This window comes from Marmota flaviventris, chromosome 9, assembly GCF_047511675.1.
Source record: "Marmota flaviventris isolate mMarFla1 chromosome 9, mMarFla1.hap1, whole genome shotgun sequence".
Taxonomy (NCBI): domain Eukaryota; kingdom Metazoa; phylum Chordata; class Mammalia; order Rodentia; family Sciuridae; genus Marmota; species Marmota flaviventris.
In genome coordinates, this window is record NC_092506.1 from 8498246 (window position 1) to 8517727 (window position 19482).

Consider the following 19482-nt stretch of genomic DNA (forward strand, 5'->3'; position numbering starts at 1 on the left):
GAGCGGGCGAGCGAGCAGCAGCGCGAGCGCGGCGGGGAGAGCGAGCGCGCCGGGGAGGGTGCGAGGCGGCGCCCGCGGCTGCGCTCCGCCCGCCTCCCGGCAACTCTGCCCCAGCGCCGCGCGCCGTGCGCGCCGTCCCGCCACCGCCGCGGCCCCGCCGGCTGCCGTCGCGGGCTGAGGGTCTGGTTCGGGCAGGGGTCCTAACCCCGAGACTGGGGCATCCCTGGCGCAGCCGAGAGGCACGGAGCCCGCGGGGGACGTAAATTACGCTGCAGCACTCGCCGGGTGAACGGCGTGGGCAGGCGGACGGCCGGGCTTCGGGCGCCCCGAGGGCAGGGCTCCCCGACTTCTCCAGGGGAGCCTCAACCCCGAGGGGCGCACAGAGCTAGCGTGCCCCAGCAGCGCCGGACCTTGCGCTCATCCCCCGCGTACCCCACTTCTGCACAAACTTTTCTGACGCCCTCGCCCGTGGGGGTCGCGGGGAGCGCTGGGGCTGCCCCTTGGGCTCCCGCCCCGCCGGACCCTAGCCACGCTGACCTCCTGCCTCTTGTAGCCTCAGTGGCGACCTCTCCAGGCCGGGCTGCGCGTGGCACTCGAGGAGAGCGCGGTAACCACCGTCGCTCTCCGAAGGCTCCCGCGCCCCCGGGGGCAGCCGGGCGGGGTAATGCCCTCGGTGATGGAGAAGCCGAGTGCGGGCTCCGGGATCCTGTCCCGCAGCCGGGCCAAGACGGCGCCCAACGGCGGACAGCCGCACTCGGAGGATGACAGCAGCGAGGAGGAGCACTCGCACGGTGAGCCCGGCGGCCTGGGGTTAAAGGCGCACTGACTGGCCCAGGGGCCGCGAAGTGGGGGAGGGAGAAGAGTTGCAGACTAAGGAGCATATTATGTTGATGGTTCCTGTCCTCCTGGGTTGGAGCCTCTGCCTTGCTTCTCCCTCAAGTCTGGGGCTGCTGGCCCAGGGGATCTGGAGGCTTGGCCATGGAGGTAGTCCTGTCCGCCCTGGCCCTGCCCTTACTCACTGAGAGACCTAGGCGTGTCTCCCTCGCATAGATTGGGTCCCCCATACCTTGCCACCTTGCAGGGGACTGAGGTCTGGCTGGGGCAAGGGCCGGAAAGACACCTCGACTCGGAGCTGAGGCTCATGTGGTGGGGAGGAGCCTTGGGTTCCTTGCAGGGCTGTGGTCCAGGTCTAGGGTCTGCCCTCCAAGCCCCCACCTTCTGCTGGAACAAAGCACTCTGCTTGGCCTGGCTTGCCCCCTCCCCATCCGATATGGCCATGACTAGGCAGGGTCTCTCTCTTTTCTAGTCCCCTCTTTGGCTGAGGGTAATTGGGGGAAGATCAGGGAAAAGTGAGCCTCCTGGAAGGTGGGGGCCCTGGGTGGTCAGGAGGGAGAACTCCAGCCCAGCTACCTCCCCCGCCACATCCTCCCGCCCTCCCTCCTTCCCTGGAGTCCTGACTGCCTTCCCCTGGCTCCACAGACAGCATGATCCGAGTTGGAACCAATTACCAGGCCGTAATTCCGGAGTGCAAGCCTGGTGAGTGGCAGGACAGGCGGCAGAGGGAGGGGTGGGGGCCGCTGGCTTGGCCTGCAGCCGCACCTGGGGAGCCCTTGGCTGGCTGGAAGGACAGGCTGGCGGGCAGGCGGGGGTGGGTGGCCCCATGGCATAGTGAGTTTTCTTGCTCTGCTTTCCTGTCTGGTCTCTGCTCCTCCTTCCCTTCTGGGCCTCACCTCTCAGGCCCCACTCCCCTGCTGCCCTCTGGCCTTGGGTCCAGGCTAGAGCCACCAGGCTAATCTGAGTGTCTTTCCTCCTTCTCTGCCTTTCAGAGAGCCCAGCTCGCTACAGCAACAAGGAGCTGAAGGGGATGTTGGTGTGGTCACCCAACCACTGCGTGTCAGATGCTAAGCGTGAGTAGGGCAGTACCCCGGGCTCAGGCTCAGCCCTGGAAGGGGGTGGCTTGGGTTGAGGCAGAAAGCCAGGTGCTGAGGCCTGTGTCTATGGTTCCACCTACTTGGGAAGCTGAGGCAGGAAGATGGCTTGAGCCCCAGAGTTTGAGACCAGCCTGGGCAACATAGGGAGACCCCATTACCCCCCAAAAAATAAATAAGTAAAAGAAGAAGAAAGAAGTGGGCTGGAGGCTGTACTGAGGGTTCCACCTCTGCCCTGGGACTCAGGTTTAGGGTCCTCGCTCCAGAGTGGGGTACCCCTCCCCTCTCTGGACAGGCCTGGGTTAGGAACTGTGCCCTCCCTTGCAGTTGACAAGTACATTGCTATGGCCAAGGAGAAGCATGGCTACAACATCGAGCAGGTGAACCTGGCCCCTGTGGAGATCTGGGGGAGGGGATGGGACAGTGCTGGGGGCAGTGCAGCCTGAGTTGCCCCTTGTCCTGGGCCAGGCACTGGGCATGCTCCTGTGGCATAAACATGATGTGGAGAAGTCACTGGCTGACCTGGCCAACTTCACCCCGTTCCCTGATGAGTGGACCGTGGAGGATAAGGTGCTGTTCGAGCAGGCCTTTGGCTTCCACGGCAAGTGCTTCCAGCGGATCCAGCAGATGGTAACGCCCGCCCCGCCCCCAGCGCTTCCCAGCCCTCCACTCCCACCAGCTCCCTTGGGTGCCCACCTCTGGCCTTGCTCCCCCAGCTGCCTGACAAGCTCATTCCCAGCCTGGTGAAGTATTATTACTCTTGGAAGAAGACCCGCAGCCGAACCAGTGTGATGGACAGACAGGCACGGCGGCTGGGTGGCCGGAAGGACAAAGAAGACAGGTGGGGTCTGGGTCATCACAGGGTGGGAGCAGACAGACTTCCTGGGACCCTGCCTCATTCCCTCCTGTGTCCACAGCGATGAGCTTGAAGAGGGACGAGGAGCCGTGAGTGAGGGAGAGCCAGATGCTGGAGACCCCAAGAGAGAGGTGAGGTCTCCAGCTGCTGTGGCCCCACCTGCCCACCTGCCTCCCCCGCCCTCCGGCTCTGCACCACCTGCCCTCTCTCCTTTCTCTGCAGCCTCTGCCCTCTAGGCCCCTGAATACACGCCCAGGCCCTGGAAAGAAGGAGGTCCAGGTGTCTCAGTACCGCCACCACCCGCTCCGAACCCGGCGACGCCCACCCAAGGGCATGTACCTGAGTCCTGAGGGCCTCACTGCAGTGTCAGGAAGCCCAGACCTTGCCAACCTCACACTCCGGGGTCTCGATTCCCAGCTCATCTCCCTCAAACGCCAGGTGGGGACCTAGGAGAGGAGGCCAGCAGCTCCTGGGAACTAAGTTCTGGGGTAGCTGTGATGTAGGGGAGATGGCGCAGGTGTGACACCTGTCATGGCCCCATCCTCTGGGATGCAGGCCCTCTTTAAAAAGTGGTTTGCAAACAGGGGAGGCTCTCAGTGTCAGCTCCACTGAGTGGTTGTGATGCACCGGGTGCCCAGTGGTGGCACAGCTCTTTGTTGGGGAACGTGGGATTGACTGCACACTGGGGCTCAGGTGAGGCAGGGATGGTGACCTCCTGGGACAGAGGGTTAGATGACCCTCCCTCCTGGCCTTCTCAGGTGCAGAGCATGAAGCAGGCCAACAGCAGCCTCCGCCAAGCCCTGGAGGGTGGCATCGACCCGCTCCGCCCCCCTGAGGTAAGGCTCACAACTGGGTGGAAAAGGGGGTTCTCGGAGGCAGAACAGAAAGGGGGTATTGATAAGGGGTACAGGGCTTCTGTTTTCCTTTTTTGTTGTGTGTATGTGTGTGTGGTGCTGGGTTTGAACCCAGGACCTTGTGCATGTGAGGCAAGCACTCTACCAATTGAGCTATATCACCAGCCCCTGTTTTCCATATATATATAAATTTAATTTATTCTAATTTATTATATATAACAGGAGAATGTGATTCAATTCATATCACACATATAGAGCACAATTTTTGATATCTTTGGTTGTATACAAAGTGGAGTTACACCATTCGTGTCTTAATACATTTACTTAAAAATATGGAATGCTTCACAAATTTGTGTCATCTTTGCGCAGGGGCCATGCTAATCTTCTCTGTATCATTCCAATTTTAGTATATTTGCTGCTAAAGTAAACATTGTTTTCCATATTTTAAAAAATATTTTTAGTTGTATATGGACACAATACCTTTATTTTATTTATTTATTTTTATGTGGTGCTGAGGATCGAACCCAGTGCCTCATACGTTTGAGGTAAGCTCTACCACTGAGCTACAATTCCAGCCCCTGTTTCCATAACTTTTTACTTTATAAAGATTATATATTCCTTGTTGGGCGTGGTGGCACAAGCCTGAAATCCCAGGGCCTCAGGAGTCTGAGGCATGAGGATCACAGGTTTGAGGCCAGCCTTAGCAACTTAGCAAGGCCCTCAGAAGCTTAGGGAAGACCTTGTCTCAAAATAACGAACTGGGGACGTGGTCAATGGTTAAACAAACCCTCTGCTCAATCCTGGTACCAAAAAAAAAAAAAAAAAAAAAGACTGGGGATGTAGCACGATGGTAAAGTACCCCTGGGTTTAAACCTGGTACCAAAACAAAACAAAACATATCCCTTGTTCTTCAGGCCAATACCAAGTTCAACTCCCGATGGACCACAGATGAGCAGCTTTTGGCTGTGCAAGGTGGGTTAGACTATGGAGGAGAACAGAAGACCCCAGGAATCCACCTCTTACCTTCCAAAAAGCTGATGGGAAGGGGCAGGGAAGTAACTAGTTCTGAAGGATATTCACACTTTTGCTGCCCTTTTGACCCTTGCAGCCATCCGTAGATATGGCAAAGACTTTGGGGCTATTGCCGAGGTGATTGGGAACAAGACTTTGACCCAGGTGAAGACCTTCTTTGTGAGCTACCGGCGCCGCTTCAATCTGGAGGAGGTGCTGCAGGAGTGGGAGGCCGAGCAGGATGGGGCCCCTGGAGCCCCAGTGCCCATGGAGCAGGCCAGGAGAGGGGCTCCCTTGCCAGCCCCAGCCCTAGAGGAGGACGATGAGGTGAGAAGGGGAACGAAGCCCTCAGAGGGGAGGAGAGGTGCTGGAGTGCCCCGAGGCTGGCCGGGGGCAAGCATAAGCGCCCTTCTCATTCTTTCCTCTTTCCTTAGGTCCAGATTACATCTGTCTCAACATCTGTGCCCAGATCGGTGCCCCCTGCACCGCCACCCCCACCATTGCCCTCCTCGCTGTCCCAGCCTCCCCCGCTGCTGAGGCCACCTCTGCCCACGGCTCCCACCCTGCTTCGCCAGCCACCCCCACTACAGCAGGGCCGCTTCCTGCAGCCCCGGCTCGCTCCCAATCAGCCCCCTCCACCTCTCATCCGCCCGGCCTTGCCTGCCTCCCGCCACAGTGCCCGCCCTGGTCCTCAGCCCCCACCTACCCTGATCGGAGCCCCTCTGGAACCTCCAGCACCCTCACTCTGAGCCTTGGGGTCCTCTACCACCCACGGGCTCCTGAACCCCTTTGCTGGCATCTCCGGCATCTCTGAGGACAGAAGGGACTAGAGCTCTTGCCAGATCTTTCAAAGACCCAGAGCTGCCAGTTGGCACAGCCCAGCCTGTGGGTTCTGCGTGTGTCCTGGCAGCTGAGTTGCAGGCTGGGGCTAAAGGGCCTTCAGAGCTGGCCTGAGGACTCTGCTTCCTGGCTAGGACTGGAATGGCTGCCTCCTTATCTGCGAGGGGCTTGGCCTTTGGGCCTGCCTGTTGTGTGTAGGGGGTAGTGACCTTAGCATGGGGGCAGGGTAGGACAGTTTGGGGTGTTGGCTGTCCTCATTCCCCTTTCCCTCCTTTTAGCAATAAGTCTGGGGTGAGGTGGGGAGGGGTGGGGGGAGGTGGGCAGAGTCCTGAAGGAAGTCCCATTCTTCTGCAGGACCAGGTGGGAATGCTGAAGGGCCCTGAGGGTGCCCACCTCACCCGTCCTCCCTGGAGCTTGGGGAAAGGGGGGCTGGAAACTTAGGGAGACATGGGTTTATTTTTCAATGTTTTTTAAGAATAAATAAATACAACCTCCTAAGTTGGCTGGGTCTTTTACTTTTGGGTGCCCAGAGGGTGGGAGGGAGCTGGCCCACCCAGCACTAGCCTCCCTCAGCACCAACTCTCCTCAGAGCTGACACAATCAGTTCTCTCCTGTAAGGATGGCTGGCAGGCCAGGCTACATCTTGCCCCTGGGGGACTGGGTCCCTGCCTGGCTGGGAGAAGAAACTGGAGGAGGCAGCTCAGATTCCAAACATTCTCTTTATTACGTGTTTGATCCAGAGGAGAAACTAAGTGCAGGGCCGGGTGGGAGGAAGGGGCTAGGTGGGGAGGGGCCACCTGGCCTGGGTGCCCCTGGCCCCCACCCCCTTTGGGAGCCAAGCCATGCCCTCCCGGCCCCCTAGGAGCACCCGGGCTGTTCCGAAGGGCAGGAGGAGGGAGGGAGGGGGAGCCCTTGGTCTGAGCCGGAGCCATGGTGGAGCAGGGGGTAAGGAGGGCTGAGGTTGGCGAGGCCCCTTCCTGGGACTCAAGGGCTCTGATGTGTTGCTGAGCCTGGCCTGGGAGTGGGGGTGATGAACAGGGGTGGAGTCATCATAAATCAAAAAAATAATAATAATAAAATAATAAAATAAAAAATAAAACCCATCACAAAAAAATGTACAACTCAGGTGAGGGCAGGGGCAGCCTGTCGGACTCCCTCCCCCCATTTCTCAAGAACTGAAACAGCAGAGAAATAAATTAAGGGATGCAGTGGCCACCACCAGCCAAGCGCCCACAGCCACCCACTCCCACACTGGCCGAGGTTAGCAAGCGGGGGTCGCTTCGCCCATCTGTCCCCACCCCAGGGAGGCAGACACTCCGGGCCCTGCCGCCCAATCCAGCCTTCCGCCAGGCGGCCATGGAGGCCCTGGGCAGTCTCCTGAGAGGAGGGGCGACAGTGTCAGGAAGAAGAAGGCAAGGCCGAGATGAGAGTGGTGCGGGCAGTCACTGCTGTGGAGCGAGCTGGTGCCCAGATTAATGCCAATGACGGGGAAGCAGTGGGGAGGAGGGATGGCGAGGGGCTGTGCTTTCAGACAAAGACTCTCCCAGAACGGAGAAGCCCAGCGTCCCTGTCAGGGAGATGAGCAGCCCAAGTGGCCCCCTGGGGGCCGAGGAGCCCATCTGCCCCGCAGTCCCCTCCCCTCTCCCAGCCCTGGGTCAGCCCTCCTTCTGCTGGGAGGGGTAGGAGAAGATGGCACAGACTTTTGAGGAGGGGAACAAACGTCCCCACAGCAGCTTGTGGAAGGAATGCCCAGCTCTGGGGAGGGGGGCAGAGGATACAGTGTGGAGGGAGGCTTGGGCCCCTGCCGCCTGCCCGCCCACGGCCCTGTCCTCTCCAGGGCTGTGCAGCACCCCCGCCCAGCCCCCAGCTGCCCAGGCCTGCAGCCCAGGGGCCTGAGGGCAGGGGAAGGCCACCTCTGGTGGTTCGCTTGGAGGGTAAGGAGGGGAGGAGAGGGGAGAAGCCCAAAGTGGGCCTGGCGGAGGGCCTGCCAGGGAACTCCACCACTCTTGCCTGAGAGTGTTCCAGCCCTGAGCCACCCTCCCGGGAAACCCCACAGATCCAGTCTCAACTGTCCCAATGGGGCAGGGAGGAAAGGTGGCTGCTGGGATTTTTTTTTTTTCTTTTTTTCTTTTTGGTAATAAAAAATTTCTTGGTTTAGGCGAAATACTCTGTGCAACCGCAGTACCGAGGGGGAGCCCTGCCCCCCCACCGCCCCTCCCCCTCCCTGCCTCTGGTGGGGAGAGAGGGGAAGGAGGGATTTCTGGGCAGGGTGAATGTGGGATGGGGAAGAAACATCTCCCATCCCCCACAAACATGGAAGAAAAAACCAAGAAGGGCCAGGGAGGGGACAAGTGCCAGCAGGGGAGACACGCCAATCCATTGCTGCAGTCTCGCCCAGGTGGGGCACAGGGGCAGGCCCCAGCAGCCAAGTCCGGCTGGCAGGCCTCTGCTGCCCCCCTCCTGGCAGCCTGTTAAAGCTTCAGCTCATTGGCTATTTTGGAGGCAATGTTTTTGAAGGCCATGGAGGTGCCTGATATCCGCTTAAACCGGACACCGTTGAGAGACAGCCGCGGCAGTTTGCACACCTCCATCTCCCACTGCACGAAGCTCTCGTGGCCCGGTGTGCCGTGCATGCACAGCAGCATGTACTTCTCGTGCAGCTCGCTCTGGCAGCTGTTGGCGTCCAGCACCTTGCGGATCTCCCGCATCATCTCGTTGGGCTCCATGGAGCTCGTGGTCTTCATACTCCACGTAAAGCGCAGTGAGCGTGGCTTAGCCTCCCGGAATTCTTCCTTCTCTTTGTCATTGCCTCCACTGCCTACCACATGGGGTCTGCGAAGAGGGCAGAGGCGGGTGTCAGCTGGGGGCTGAGGCAACCCACCCACAGGAGAGCCACCCTGGCAGACAGACCCTGAGACTAGGGAGGAGAGCGGGAGGGAGCACAGAGCAGCGAGCTGGAAGAGGGAGGGTCACACTCTGGTCCAGGGGCAGCCCGGGGTGAGAGGCGGGGGCAGTCCTCTGGCCCTCAGTCTCTCGGGGTAGAGGGTAGGGGGTGAGAAGCCAGGCGGGTGGGGTGGGGTGACAGTTCCATGCGGTTACAGTTTTTTTTCTTTGAAGAGGGGAGGGCTATGCAAGGAATGAGTGCATTCAAGGCAATGTGGCACAGACTGTCCCTCCAGAGAGGCTGAGGCAGCAGAGAAGGCAGTCAAGGGGCAGGGACCTAGAGCCCCAAATGCCGGACGCTAGGCTCTGACTTCTGGAATACATTACGATCTGAGAAGGACCCAGAACTATTGCAAGTGCGCCTGGGAAAGGGAAATTCTGTGAGGAAAGGGAGGCCCACAAGAGGGTGCGGACAGGGCAGAACCACCGGAGAAAGGGCCAAGAGGCAGAAGGAGGAGAGGAGCAGGCGGCTTGTGGCAAGCCCGGTGGCCTGGGCAGGGCCAGTGCTGGCTCCGGCCCTCTCACCTGAGCGTCTCCACCCGGTCTTTGCTTTCAGGTTCATTCAGGTTCCTCAAAAAACAGAGCGAGGGAGAGTTTAGTGCTGGGATCTCTCGCTCCTTCCGCCGCCACAGACCCAGATGAGAGTGGGTCTGGGGAGGTGCCACCAGTGGGTGGACAGGACCAAGCCCAAAGGCCACTTGCCCGTCACTTGCAGGCCAACATGGCTCTGCAGCACCTCATACTGGCAGCTCAACTGTCCCTTACCAACAAGGAGCCCAGCACATGGGGCCTGTCCCTCCCCACACTCCCAGAGCCGTGTGCTGGGAGGAGCTTCTGCTGGGGGAGGAGGTGTGGCTGCGCAGGAGCAAGCACAGAGCCCCGCCCAGCAGGAGCCGCTAACCCTGGGTCCATTGCCTGGTTCATGCTCTACTGGGGTAGCGGGTTGGGAGCTGGTCCTTTATACCAATATACCAGGGTCTCAGATCAAAGTCTTCGTGGAGGAAGGAGCTGGGGGTATTCAGAAGCCTCTCTCAGAGGCTCAAAGTGCCAAGACCAAACTGTGTGGCAGCTGCTGTGGCTGATGGGAAAGGCCACTGCTCCATGCACTTGAAACTCCCCTATGGTTGGCCTGCCAGGCCGGCTGCTCACACAGGAGCGGGGCTAGAGGCCAGGAAGACACCTGGGTGGGTGGGGAAGAGGTCTGGCCCCGCTGAGCGGCTTCTCCAGCTCCTGCCTGAAAGATGGGTGCCTGAAGCTGGGAAACTGGGGAGAGCAGAAGAAGGCAGGAAGGAGGAAAGGCTGAGGAGGGAGAGCAGCAGCAGCACATGTAAAAGGGACACGAAGACACAGACACATGGAGGCCAACAAGCGCACTGTGAGCAGGGCCCAGCTGTGACAGGAAGGAGCCCTAGCTGCTGTCCTCAGGCCCCTGCAGTGCAGACCCAGCCAGCCATGCAGTGAGCTGGGCAGGAGGGGGTGGACAGGGAACAGGGAAGTCCTGAGAAGCCCATCTGGCCTGTTTCTCCCTCAGCTGGGATACCAATATGCCTACCAGGTGACCCAGGGTCCCACCTGGTCTTTGGTCTGCAGCTTGGTATCGGGCTCACCCAGGGCCACAGAGAGGACGTTAGGCCAGGACTCAAAGAGCCAGGATCCTGGCCCCAAGTGAGGTTCTCCTGATGTTCTGTCAGGGATTGGAGGCAGAATGGCCCCTGTCAGAGATTGTTTGCTCCTGGCTCTTTGGCAGGCACAGGACACATGTGGAGGAAGCAGCCCGGAGGAGAGAAGGCTTGACTCATCAAACGCTGCCGGAGGCAATATGCCAGGCAGGGTGGGCTAGGCTGGTTCTGCAGGAGCTGCCAGAAGGGGGTGCTGCGCCCCATTCATGAGGCAAAGGCTCCCTTGGCCTGGAAGAGTCAGACTTTAGCCTAGGGACCCCAATGTCCCTGTAGTACCTCAAAAATCTTGCCATCAGATAGGCCAGGGAGGAAGAGGTCACAGCCCTGAAGTTCAGCAAATCCAAGAGACCCCAAGAGATGCCATCCCAGATGCATTTTTACCCCAGTGGAGCCTCCTCATAGCGCATGCACACAACAAGGGGAAGGGCCAGAGAAGGAACCCAATGCTTGTGACCAAAACCTGGGGTGGGTAAGGAGACAATCTTAAAGGGAGAATCCCTGAAAAGGTCTCTTGCTTGAGGAAAGGTATACCTGTGGCCCAAGGAAGACCCCTTACTTTCAAAGCCATTTGCCTTGGGGGTTCAAAGTCGCCTCGGAGGGGCCCTATGTTCTGAGCCTTGCCTGTCTGAATGGGGCAGGGAAGGTGGACTGAGGCTGAGGCCTAGTCAGAGCAGTCTTCATCCCTTTAAGATGGCAGAGAGGAGGGCCACACAGAGCAGGTGAGCAGATGGAGAGGAATCAAGAGCTAGGGGGGGGTTAGTGATGGAGCAGGACAGACACAGGACACACACACACACATACACACACACACAGTGGGCTCAACGCCTACCTTCTGGCAAACCTGAAAGACAGATTTCTAAAAAAACAAACAAAAAAAGACAAAATAAAAAAAGAAATAAAAAAAAAAAAAACCAACAAGACGGTATGTGGATAAGCAGGTGGGGAGTGGGCTTCCCAGGTGCAAAGGTCACCCCAGTTTTGGAAGAGCCGCTCAGCGAGACTAGAATCCTGGTTATCAGGTCTGCTCCCACCCTCTGCAGTCCTTACACCTGTACCCTGCGGCTTGGGCAGGGCAGTATCTTCGACTACTCCAGCCCCATGGAGTGAGTGAGTGATGCGGGAGGCAGGGCGGGCAGGCCCACTCTCCCAAAGCCCCCATTGCTTCCTGAGCTGTAACTCCAAGGTGGGGGAGGGGAATGGGACAGAGAACATCCCAAGAGGCTGGATGCCCCTGACCATCTCAGGAGCTCGGGTGTAAGCTGGACCCACAGTGGGCAGCTGTCGGAGCCAAGGCTGTAGGAGGCCACCGTAGGCCCTTGCCAGCTATTGCACTGTGGGCTTCACTCTGGGAACCCCAGAGAGAAATGGCAGCAGCCAGACACCACCAACTGGTGGAGGAAAGGAGGTCAAGGGGGCAAGTTAAGAGACCAGGAAAAAATTTCCTTGTCAGCTCAGCCTGGCTCATGCCTCATGACTTTGCAGCTGCGTCACCAAATATAAGTTTCCATGGGAACCCAGGAGAGAAGAGGGGGGGCTTTTATTTTAGCATCTGAGTTCACACTCCCCTAGAGAGGAGGCGGTATTGCCCATCTGCTTGGGGCCACAGAATGAGGGGTGCCTGAGAGGAACTGGGGAGAGGCCTAAGAGGATGGGTCTGGACACATAAAGTGTTGACAATGACCCAATTTTTTAGGCTTCCTGAGGCCTCTTCTAACCCTTAGGACCCAATCCCAGTCCTGGTATTTCCACCCGCCTCCCAGGGCAAGGCCTGGCCCCAGCCTCTCTGCCACACTAAGCTCCCTGCTCACCTGCGGACAAACTTGGAGGTGAACTTGCTGAAGATGCTCCCGGAGGCCCCCCGCCGGCCCTGGCTGTGGCCAGAGGGAGAGGCTGGGGTCACACCGTAGGGCAAATTCTGCTGGTCCCGCACCTGTCGGAGCTGCCCAGCATGGAAGGTGCTTCGACTGGACACACCCCGGGGGAAATTAGTTCGGTCTGGGGCTCCACCACTGCTGCTGATGTTGTGAGCGGAGGGGGAGGCGACAGGGACACGCTGGGGGGCTGTGCTGTAGGAAAAAAGGCGGGGCCGAGGGAACATGTCAGGTACAAAAAAGCCAAACACCTCTGAGCATCTGGAATATCCTGCGGTGGGGACAGGGAGGGGGAATGCTAGGGCAGAGGCAGCCATCACAGAGGACACAGAAGGAAGGGTGTGACCACTGAAGACAGCGGTGAGGAGGAGTCTTGTGGAGGTGGAGATGATTTGGGAAGGAAGGAAGGGAGACAAGGAAGGACCTATGTTGTGAAAGCAGTACAGAATGGACACAACTGGCTCCTTGGACCCTCGAGGGGACATTGGGAACCAACTCTCAAGGACTGAGGGTCCCTAAGGAAATCCAGGAAGGTTCAGAACAGAAAAGGCTTCCCTTTGGAGTTTTGAACAGCTTCCTGCATACCTGTTTTAAGAGGGAAGACTAGAGGAAAAGAGGGACATTAATGGTATTTTTTTGTGCCCTCCACTTCCTGGCCTCAGGGGACAGAGCCATTTCTAGTGTTTAGGAGGATAAGAACAGAGCAGGTCGCCTAGGTGGGAAGAAGAGATGGCTGGGGTTAAGGGGGAGGGCAGGCTGAGGGCAGCAGGTGCACCAGCTGCCCCAGCACACTTGCCTGGGCCGCGGCACCTCACAGTTATTCTCCGTGGGGGGCAGCCCAGAGGCCTTGTTGGGGTGCACGGAGGCCGACATGGATTTCTGGTGCTGGCGGGGCCGGGCCGCAGAGACTGCGGCAGAAGCAGAAGCCGTGGAGGCCCGGGACCCTGGCATGGTTAGGCTAGGAGACAAAAGCAGCGGAGAGGCCCGGGTTAGGGGTGGGTGAGGTAGAAGCCTGGGTTAGGAAGCAAGGACAGGGCCAGAGCTAGGAGCATCAGCAGGATGCAGTTCAGGCCTGGTGGGCAGCAGTGAGAGGCAAGTCAGAGCTGAGGGTGACAAGATGGGAAGTGGAGGGCAGGGTGAGGAAGCAACAAGGTAAGGCTGAGCCTGGGAAGAGGGAAAGTCAAGGGGAGCCCACTGCCTCTGGCTGCATCGGTCTCCTAGGAACTTTAACAACAAGGCTGTTCCTTCTACAGAAGAGCAGATATTGCTAAGGGGAGACCTTCCTCAAGCTCAGAAGAGGTAGAGCCAGGAATCTGAGACACTGAGGAAGGCTAACAGTCAAGACTGGGGCTGTGCTCTCACCAGCACAGCTGGAGTCCCCCTCAGATGGGCAGCTCTTGATTTTGCCCTGCGTTGGGGCCCCAAAGACAAAGCCTTAAATACCTAGAGGAAGGTAGCTCCAGGCCTGGCCACAGTCAAGAAGCAAGAAGCCCATCGTGATGACCATTGGAATCCTACCCTCAGCAAACAACAGGAGCAGTCAGAGGAGGACAGGGAGGGGGGATGGTGTGGAGCAGGGGAGGGGAAGGTGGACGGCCAGACTAAACAGAGCCAGGACGACGGGACTCCAGGGAGCAGGGGTAGTGCTCTGGGGGGGGCAGGAGACGGTGCTACTGACAGGCACCACGAGCCGCTGGGAGAGGCGGCTCCTGTGAGCGTAGCAGATAGCCCCGCACTCACCTGTCTTTGCCGTTCTGGATGGAGGCCTGGCCGAGGCTGGCCCTCTCCAAAAGTGGGGAATTCCTGCTTCGGTTTGTGCTGGTGGAGAGGACGCTATTCTGTGAGGAATGAAGGGCAAGAGTGGTCTCATAGGAAGCCAAGTATTCTCTAGCCAGGTTCTCCCCCAGGGGACGGACAGGCTTCCCTTCCTCCTCCCTTCAAGTAGACAGTTGCAGGTTTGAAAAAGAGATTCTGCACTTCTGGGGTAAAGGCGGGAAGGGCCCTACACTTGCATAGTAAGCAACTGTAGCAGTCAGAGGGCCAGGCCCCACATAGGAAGGGTGGAGGGCAGGAAGGAGGACCTGGGGCTGGGTAGGGGCCATGGCTCACCGTGGAGGGGGTAGGGGTGGTCTTCTTCCTCTCCAGGCCCGGCAGGGGGCTGGCAGGCACTTTGGCGGTGCTACTGGCCTTCCGCCCTGCCTCCCGGTCCTCTTCAGGCCGCTTATTTTCTGCATTGTTACTCTGAGTCTTCTTAGAGTAGGAATTAGAGGTGGGAATGGCAGGACCGGCTGGAGGGCCAGAGATGCAATGGAGAAGGTCAGGCGACTGCCCGCTGAAGACCCACCCCATGCGTGTCCCGGTTTCACAGACGGAGAGGAAAACTAATGACCTGCCCTTGGCTGTGCTACCCTGAAGAGGCTGAACTAGGACTGAAACTCAACTATCTCCAAAGCTACCACAACCAGTGATGGCTCTGGAGAAGGGTAGGCCCCACCTGTGATTCTCAAAAGTACATACCCTGGTCACTGAAGCGCCGCTGCTTGGGGTTGGCTGAGACGCTGCGCTGTACCTTATGGGATGGGGATGGGGCACTGCTATTGGTCAGATCAGCTGAAGGCCGAGGTTTTAAGGTGATGGTGTCACCTTCCAGCTATAAGAACAAAACATGGTATCAAGGAGGGCAGGAGTTGCGCAAAGATCCCTCTCACATACCTTCCTGCCCTGCCTCACAACCACTGCAGGCTCACTAGAGACATCACCCCACGAAACTAACATACACCTAAACATATTCTCCTCTACTCTGGAGACATGCCCTGATACAGATGGGGACACACACGGCCACAGACACTCCCAACAGAAAGACACCCTGTCTTCAGAGAGGGATACACATGTCCACACAACCAGAGACATGAATACTCACAAGAACACATAATGAGGCTCAAGATACCAGCCCCCTGCCCACCCACCCCCAGAAAGCAATCTAGGCCCATATCAAGTGCTGCCAGACACCGCTTAAGCAGATTAAAGTGAGAACCCACAGGGGGCCCACCAGGCCTCAGGGAAAGCATCGAGTGGGAGGCTCTGAGTGCACGAACCAAACCCAAATGGGCAGAATTAATCCTAAGGCCTCCGATTCATAGCCAGGAGGACACACACACGCACATGGAAACATATGCCCAGATGCAAGCACCAGGAAGAGGCAACACACAGACTAAAACTTCCATAAGACAGAGACATACACCTCAACCGAGACGTACACTCCCAGACATGGAGTAACATAAAGATGTCTGGGTTAACACAGAACTGCCCATCAGACGACTGAGTCCCATTTTAATCTATGCAGAATAGCCAGCTCAACTCATCCGTAGGGAGCCCAGCCCTGAGCCCAGTCCCCTCAGCTTCCTCACCAGGGAGATCAGTGAAAGGCCTGAGCACAGTCAAGGCTTCATGCCAGTCGGCAGAGGGCATACCCCCTGGAAACAGGCCTCTGCTGTAGACATGTGTTCAAGGCAGGGGTGCTACCTAGAGCAAGGGTGGCCAGGACAGGGAATGGGGTAGGGAACACGCACCTCAGAGCTCTTATAGCCCAGGAGCAGATAGGTGGCCATCACCTCATTGTACCTCTGGCCCACCAGTGAGTCCTGGATCTCTTCCCGCGTGTAACCCATCGACACCATCAACTCTGCACGGAGAACACACAGGTAAGGCTGGCCTCGACTTCTACGTAGGTCCAACCTCCTGGCCCAGCAGCAGCCTCACCTGTCCGCCGGGGGTCCTTGTAGTCGGGGAGGGGCTCCACATAAGGCTTCAGCTCATCGTCTTCATGCCCCACATTCATCCACCGATCTTTCATGATTTGCTGTGGAGCAAAGGGAAGGGACAAGGGCAGAGGGGAAAAACTCAGCTTAGAGGTCAACATGGGGCCCCCAGGACTTTGGGCCAGTTGGTGTTGAAGGCTGCTCACCTCTAAAGTGCCTCTCTTGCTGGGATTAAGAATGAGAAATTTCTTAAGCAGGTTTTCACAGTCCGTGGACATGTAGAACGGAATACGGTATTTTCCTCTCAGTACCCGCTCCCGTAGCTCCTGTGGTTAGAAAACTTAAATCACCCCAAGGACCAGGGAAGACACTAATTATCCAGGACCCTGAGACCTGAAGACGGCTAGGCAGATGCTTGCCATCCAGAGTGCTTTGGAGGGTGAACACACACAATGTACCCCATTGTGAGATGGGAATCAAGGCTACTAATTTCCTTTGAACTGTGGCTACCTTAGCAGGCCCTTCTCTGAAGTTCTGACTTGGGGAAAATGTAGACAGTTGCAAAAGGGGAGAGGTGAGGGATAAGACCAGAGGTTGAGAGGAAATGAGAAGTGACAAAAATGATCTAAGCCTGACATCACTCCACCTTGAGGTTCTGTCCATCAAAAGGCAGAGATCCGCTGACCAGTGTGTACAGGATGACTCCCAGGCTCCACACGTCCACCTCGGGTCCATCATATTTTTTGCCCTGGAAGAGTTCTGGGGCAGCATAAGGGGGACTGCCACAGAAGGTATCCAGTTTGTTCCCAAAGGTGAATTCATTGCTGAAGCCAAAGTCCGCAATCTTGATGTTCATATCTGCATCCAAGAGCAGGTTTTCTGCCTGGGAGGTGAGATGGAAAATGTCAGGACACCAAGTAGATCACAGCGAGGCACTGCGCCGCAGGAGCTGAGGGGAGGGAGACCCAACGGGAAGTCGTCTCCACTCTCAGAACTTTCTTCACCAACTCCAGGGCAGGGCTTCAGATAGCATGAGCAGGCTGGGCAGGAGGAAGGCATGCAGGCCACCCCTCACACAGGCAGCCAAGGTAGAGCTGGGAGCCACAGCCTCAAGACCCTGGGAGCAGCACAAAACTTCAGGGTCAGTCAGGCCTAGGATTCACAGTCACATCATGTTTGCGAGGACTCAGCGGCCAGGGGGTTCACAGGTAGTCTCAAACTCAAGTACCCTGGTAACAGAGACGGTGTGTGTGTGTGTGCGCGTGCCTGCAAAGCAGCTATGACACCACTGTGGAACACTCACTGTTCCCCTGGGCAGCTGCCAGGCCACCTGAAGGATCAGGAGAGCCTGTAGTGCTGCAGTCATGCCTGGGAGCTCAGAAAGGGCAGAGACCCCTGCTGCCTCTGCAATGGGGGGCTGAGTCCAGGCACAAGGCCTCTGTCAGAGCCAATCCTAGGGGCTTCTCGCAGTTTCCTGAATACACAGGGCCTGATGGCACTGATAGCAATTTCACTGAAGAAAGAGGGGGAACACCCAGCTCTACTCCAAGGCACAGGAGAGGAGAACGTGCCTCACCTTTAGGTCTCTATGAACAATGAACTTCTGGTGACAGTACTGCACAGCAGACACTATCTGAAAGGAAGGAAGAAGGGTCAGTCCAGGGGTGTCTGAGAGTGGGCCACAGGGCTGGTGGAGGCCACTTACAGCTGGGCAGCTCTTCCTTGTATGTCAAACCCCAAAAGGCAGTGGTCGGCCCACAGAGGGAGGCACACCCACCTGGCGGAATTTGGCTCGAGCCTCTTTTTCTTTCATCCTGCCATGAGCCACTAGGTAATCAAAGACCTCTCCTGAAAGAGATGGGCAAAAGCCCAGTGAGAGCCCATTAGGGTTGAGAGAGGCAGGAGCACAACAGGAAGGGGCGGTTCCACACCTACCGCCGCTGGCGTACTCCATGACAAGGTACAGTGTCTTCTCAGTCTCAATCACTTCAAATAACTTAACTACAAGAGAAAAGGCCAAGCCTAGAATCAGACAGGGAACAGGGCCACATGCTAAGCCCAGAATGTCCAGGGGCATGGGAGGGACGGAGGTTCCTACTTCCAGTCTCCCCTCGTCTGGACAAGTCAAACTACTAAGACCAGCCAGTATGCCAGGGGTAAAGCTGGACGTGGAGCTGAGCCTCCCCAGAGGCTTCCTTGACACCCTGGAGGCCTACAGTCTCCAGAAGGCAGTGCCACCGGCAGGAAGGACTCCACTGCCAAGTGCAGCCTGGCTAAGAGGGAAGAGGAGGGGAATGGCGGCTGCTCCTCACCTATGTTGGGATGATTCAGAACCTTCATTATTCTCACTTCACGGAAGAGCTAGAAGAGAAAACACCAGGGGTCATGCCTGCTTCCCTTTCTCTCCTCAGATCCCTCCAAACAGAGCCCATTCTAGGAATTTCCCCCCAAAACAACAACAAAAAACCCCCAACAACAACCACAACAAAGCCAGGCAAGGAGAAAGAAACAGGGCAGTGTTCTGGCTCACTGTGGCCTCCCGCAGCTGGGAGGCAGGGGTGAAAGAAGGCTGGCCTCTGCTGACCTGCCACCCCAGGCTGCTTCAGAATTGGATGAGCCAGTGGCTCCCCTTCTACATCTGCCCAAATCCAGCCCTAAGACTGTAGCTGGGTCTGGCTGAGGAGTTCTGTTGGGGACCATGAGCCAGTGCAAGTGGATCCTCAGCATAGCACTCCTTCCCCAGTTCAGTGACCAGACATGCCCCAGCAGGCCCAGTGATGGGGTGGAGCTCGAGGGGCACCCATCTTCTTTAAGCTTGGAGAAGTCAGAGGGCCTGCACTGGGGGATAGGCCTTCTCTCCCGGGCCTCTGGGGTGGTGATAGAAGAAGCCACTCCTATATATAGCTGATGCCAATTTTAATCAAATCCACCTCCACACACTCACGCTCTCTTTGTGAAACAAAATCAGGGGCTCCAAACCATACATTTCCATAAAGAAAGATGACAGAAATGAACTCCTTCCTCCCTGCGGGGGCCAGAGAATCGGAGGTGGAGTTTTTTGGTAACTTCTAGGCCTCACCACTTGCACAAAGAACAGAACCAGTTGTTTTTTGTTTTATGATTTGGGGTGGGGGCTGTCTGGAGCCCTAATCCATAATACAATTTATAGAATAAAGTGAACGTTAACGAGAAAGGAAAAGAGGCAAGTGCCTTTCTGATCTGTAGGAACCTGAACCTTAGCAGCTCCCTCTTTGTTAGGGTCCAGGTTTTTCTTGCTTCCTTCCCAGATTCAACAATTACTGTAGATGAAAAAGTAAAGAATCCTAGACTCCCCTCAGGGGCAGTAATGGGGAGCAGCACTGTAATGGGGCCCAGAACCAGCAGCCAGGATTCTTCCCCTGAGGACATCCTCTTGGCATGGAAGCAGCAATCTCCTAGGAGAGACTGGAGTTTTCTGGGCTTGCCCAGACCCTGAAGGGGCTATCTTCTTGATGCTTTAGAGATCACTGCTAAGATCAAATTTAAAGGATGATTTGGGAGCTGGGTGGGTGGTACATGCTTATAATCACAGTGACTCCCGGAGGCCGAGGCAGGAGGATGAGAAGTTTAAAGCCAGCTTCAGCAATTTAGTGAGGCCCTAAGCAACTTAGTGAGACCTTTGAGACCTTAGTCTCAAAAAAAAAAAAAAAAAAAAAAAAAATTGGGAGCTGGGCACAGTGGTGCACACCTATAATCCCAGCAA

At 57.2% G+C, this 19482-nt stretch overlaps 2 protein-coding genes and 1 pseudogene across 9 annotated transcripts in view; 1 reads left to right on the forward strand and 2 right to left on the reverse strand.

Moving 5' to 3' along the window:
• The first annotated feature begins 184 nt into the window (after positions 1–184).
• Positions 185–5933, forward strand: Rcor2 (REST corepressor 2). The gene is made up of 12 exons (XM_027944241.2): positions 185–791; positions 1480–1536; positions 1827–1907; positions 2256–2308; positions 2397–2558; positions 2645–2769; positions 2846–2915; positions 3007–3222; positions 3543–3620; positions 4553–4610; positions 4747–4976; positions 5084–5933. The coding sequence occupies exons 1-12, from the start codon at positions 665–667 to the stop codon at positions 5396–5398; spliced, it is 1572 nt and encodes a 523-aa protein (XP_027800042.2). The 5' UTR covers positions 185–664; the 3' UTR covers positions 5399–5933.
• On the reverse strand, positions 3965–4065 carry LOC114100166 (U6 spliceosomal RNA; annotated as a pseudogene).
• Positions 5934–6189: 256 nt separating the features above from the next.
• Mark2 (microtubule affinity regulating kinase 2) overlaps positions 6190–19482 on the reverse strand; it is a 60740-nt gene continuing 47447 nt past the window's right edge. For 5 of the 8 annotated variants that reach the window (XM_027944233.3, XM_071616085.1, XM_027944237.2 and 2 more), the window contains 16 exons: positions 18053–18101; positions 17676–17741; positions 17518–17588; positions 17317–17373; positions 16387–16623; positions 15947–16066; positions 15742–15841; positions 15552–15664; positions 14500–14632; positions 14092–14270; positions 13723–13820; positions 12779–12940; positions 11920–12177; positions 10941–10967; positions 8958–9002; positions 6190–8321 (listed from right to left, as the gene is read on the reverse strand). In XM_027944233.3, coding sequence (XP_027800034.2) covers positions 7961–8321; positions 8958–9002; positions 10941–10967; positions 11920–12177; positions 12779–12940; positions 13723–13820; positions 14092–14270; positions 14500–14632; positions 15552–15664; positions 15742–15841; positions 15947–16066; positions 16387–16623; positions 17317–17373; positions 17518–17588; positions 17676–17741; positions 18053–18101 — 2076 coding nt within the window. In that variant the 3' untranslated portion in view covers positions 6190–7960. The remainder of the gene's footprint in view (positions 8322–8957; positions 9003–10940; positions 10968–11919; positions 12178–12778; positions 12941–13722; positions 13821–14091; positions 14271–14499; positions 14633–15551; positions 15665–15741; positions 15842–15946; positions 16067–16386; positions 16624–17316; positions 17374–17517; positions 17589–17675; positions 17742–18052; positions 18102–19482) is intronic. The other 3 variants (XM_071616086.1, XM_071616084.1, XM_071616087.1) reach the window with 3 other exon arrangements.

What these genes read in the sequence shown, in the direction of transcription:
- Rcor2 (XM_027944241.2), top strand. Translation starts at nt 665, where the DNA reads ATGCCCTCGGTGATGGAGAAGCCGAGTGCGGGCTCCGGGATCCTGTCC. An exon ending in TCCAGCGGATCCAGCAGATG is followed by an intron (nt 2,559 to 2,644) that starts GTAACGCCCGCC and finishes TTGCTCCCCCAG; the next exon opens with CTGCCTGACAAGCTCATTCC. An exon ending in ACCCGCTCCGCCCCCCTGAG is followed by an intron (nt 3,621 to 4,552) that starts GTAAGGCTCACA and finishes CTTGTTCTTCAG; the next exon opens with GCCAATACCAAGTTCAACTC.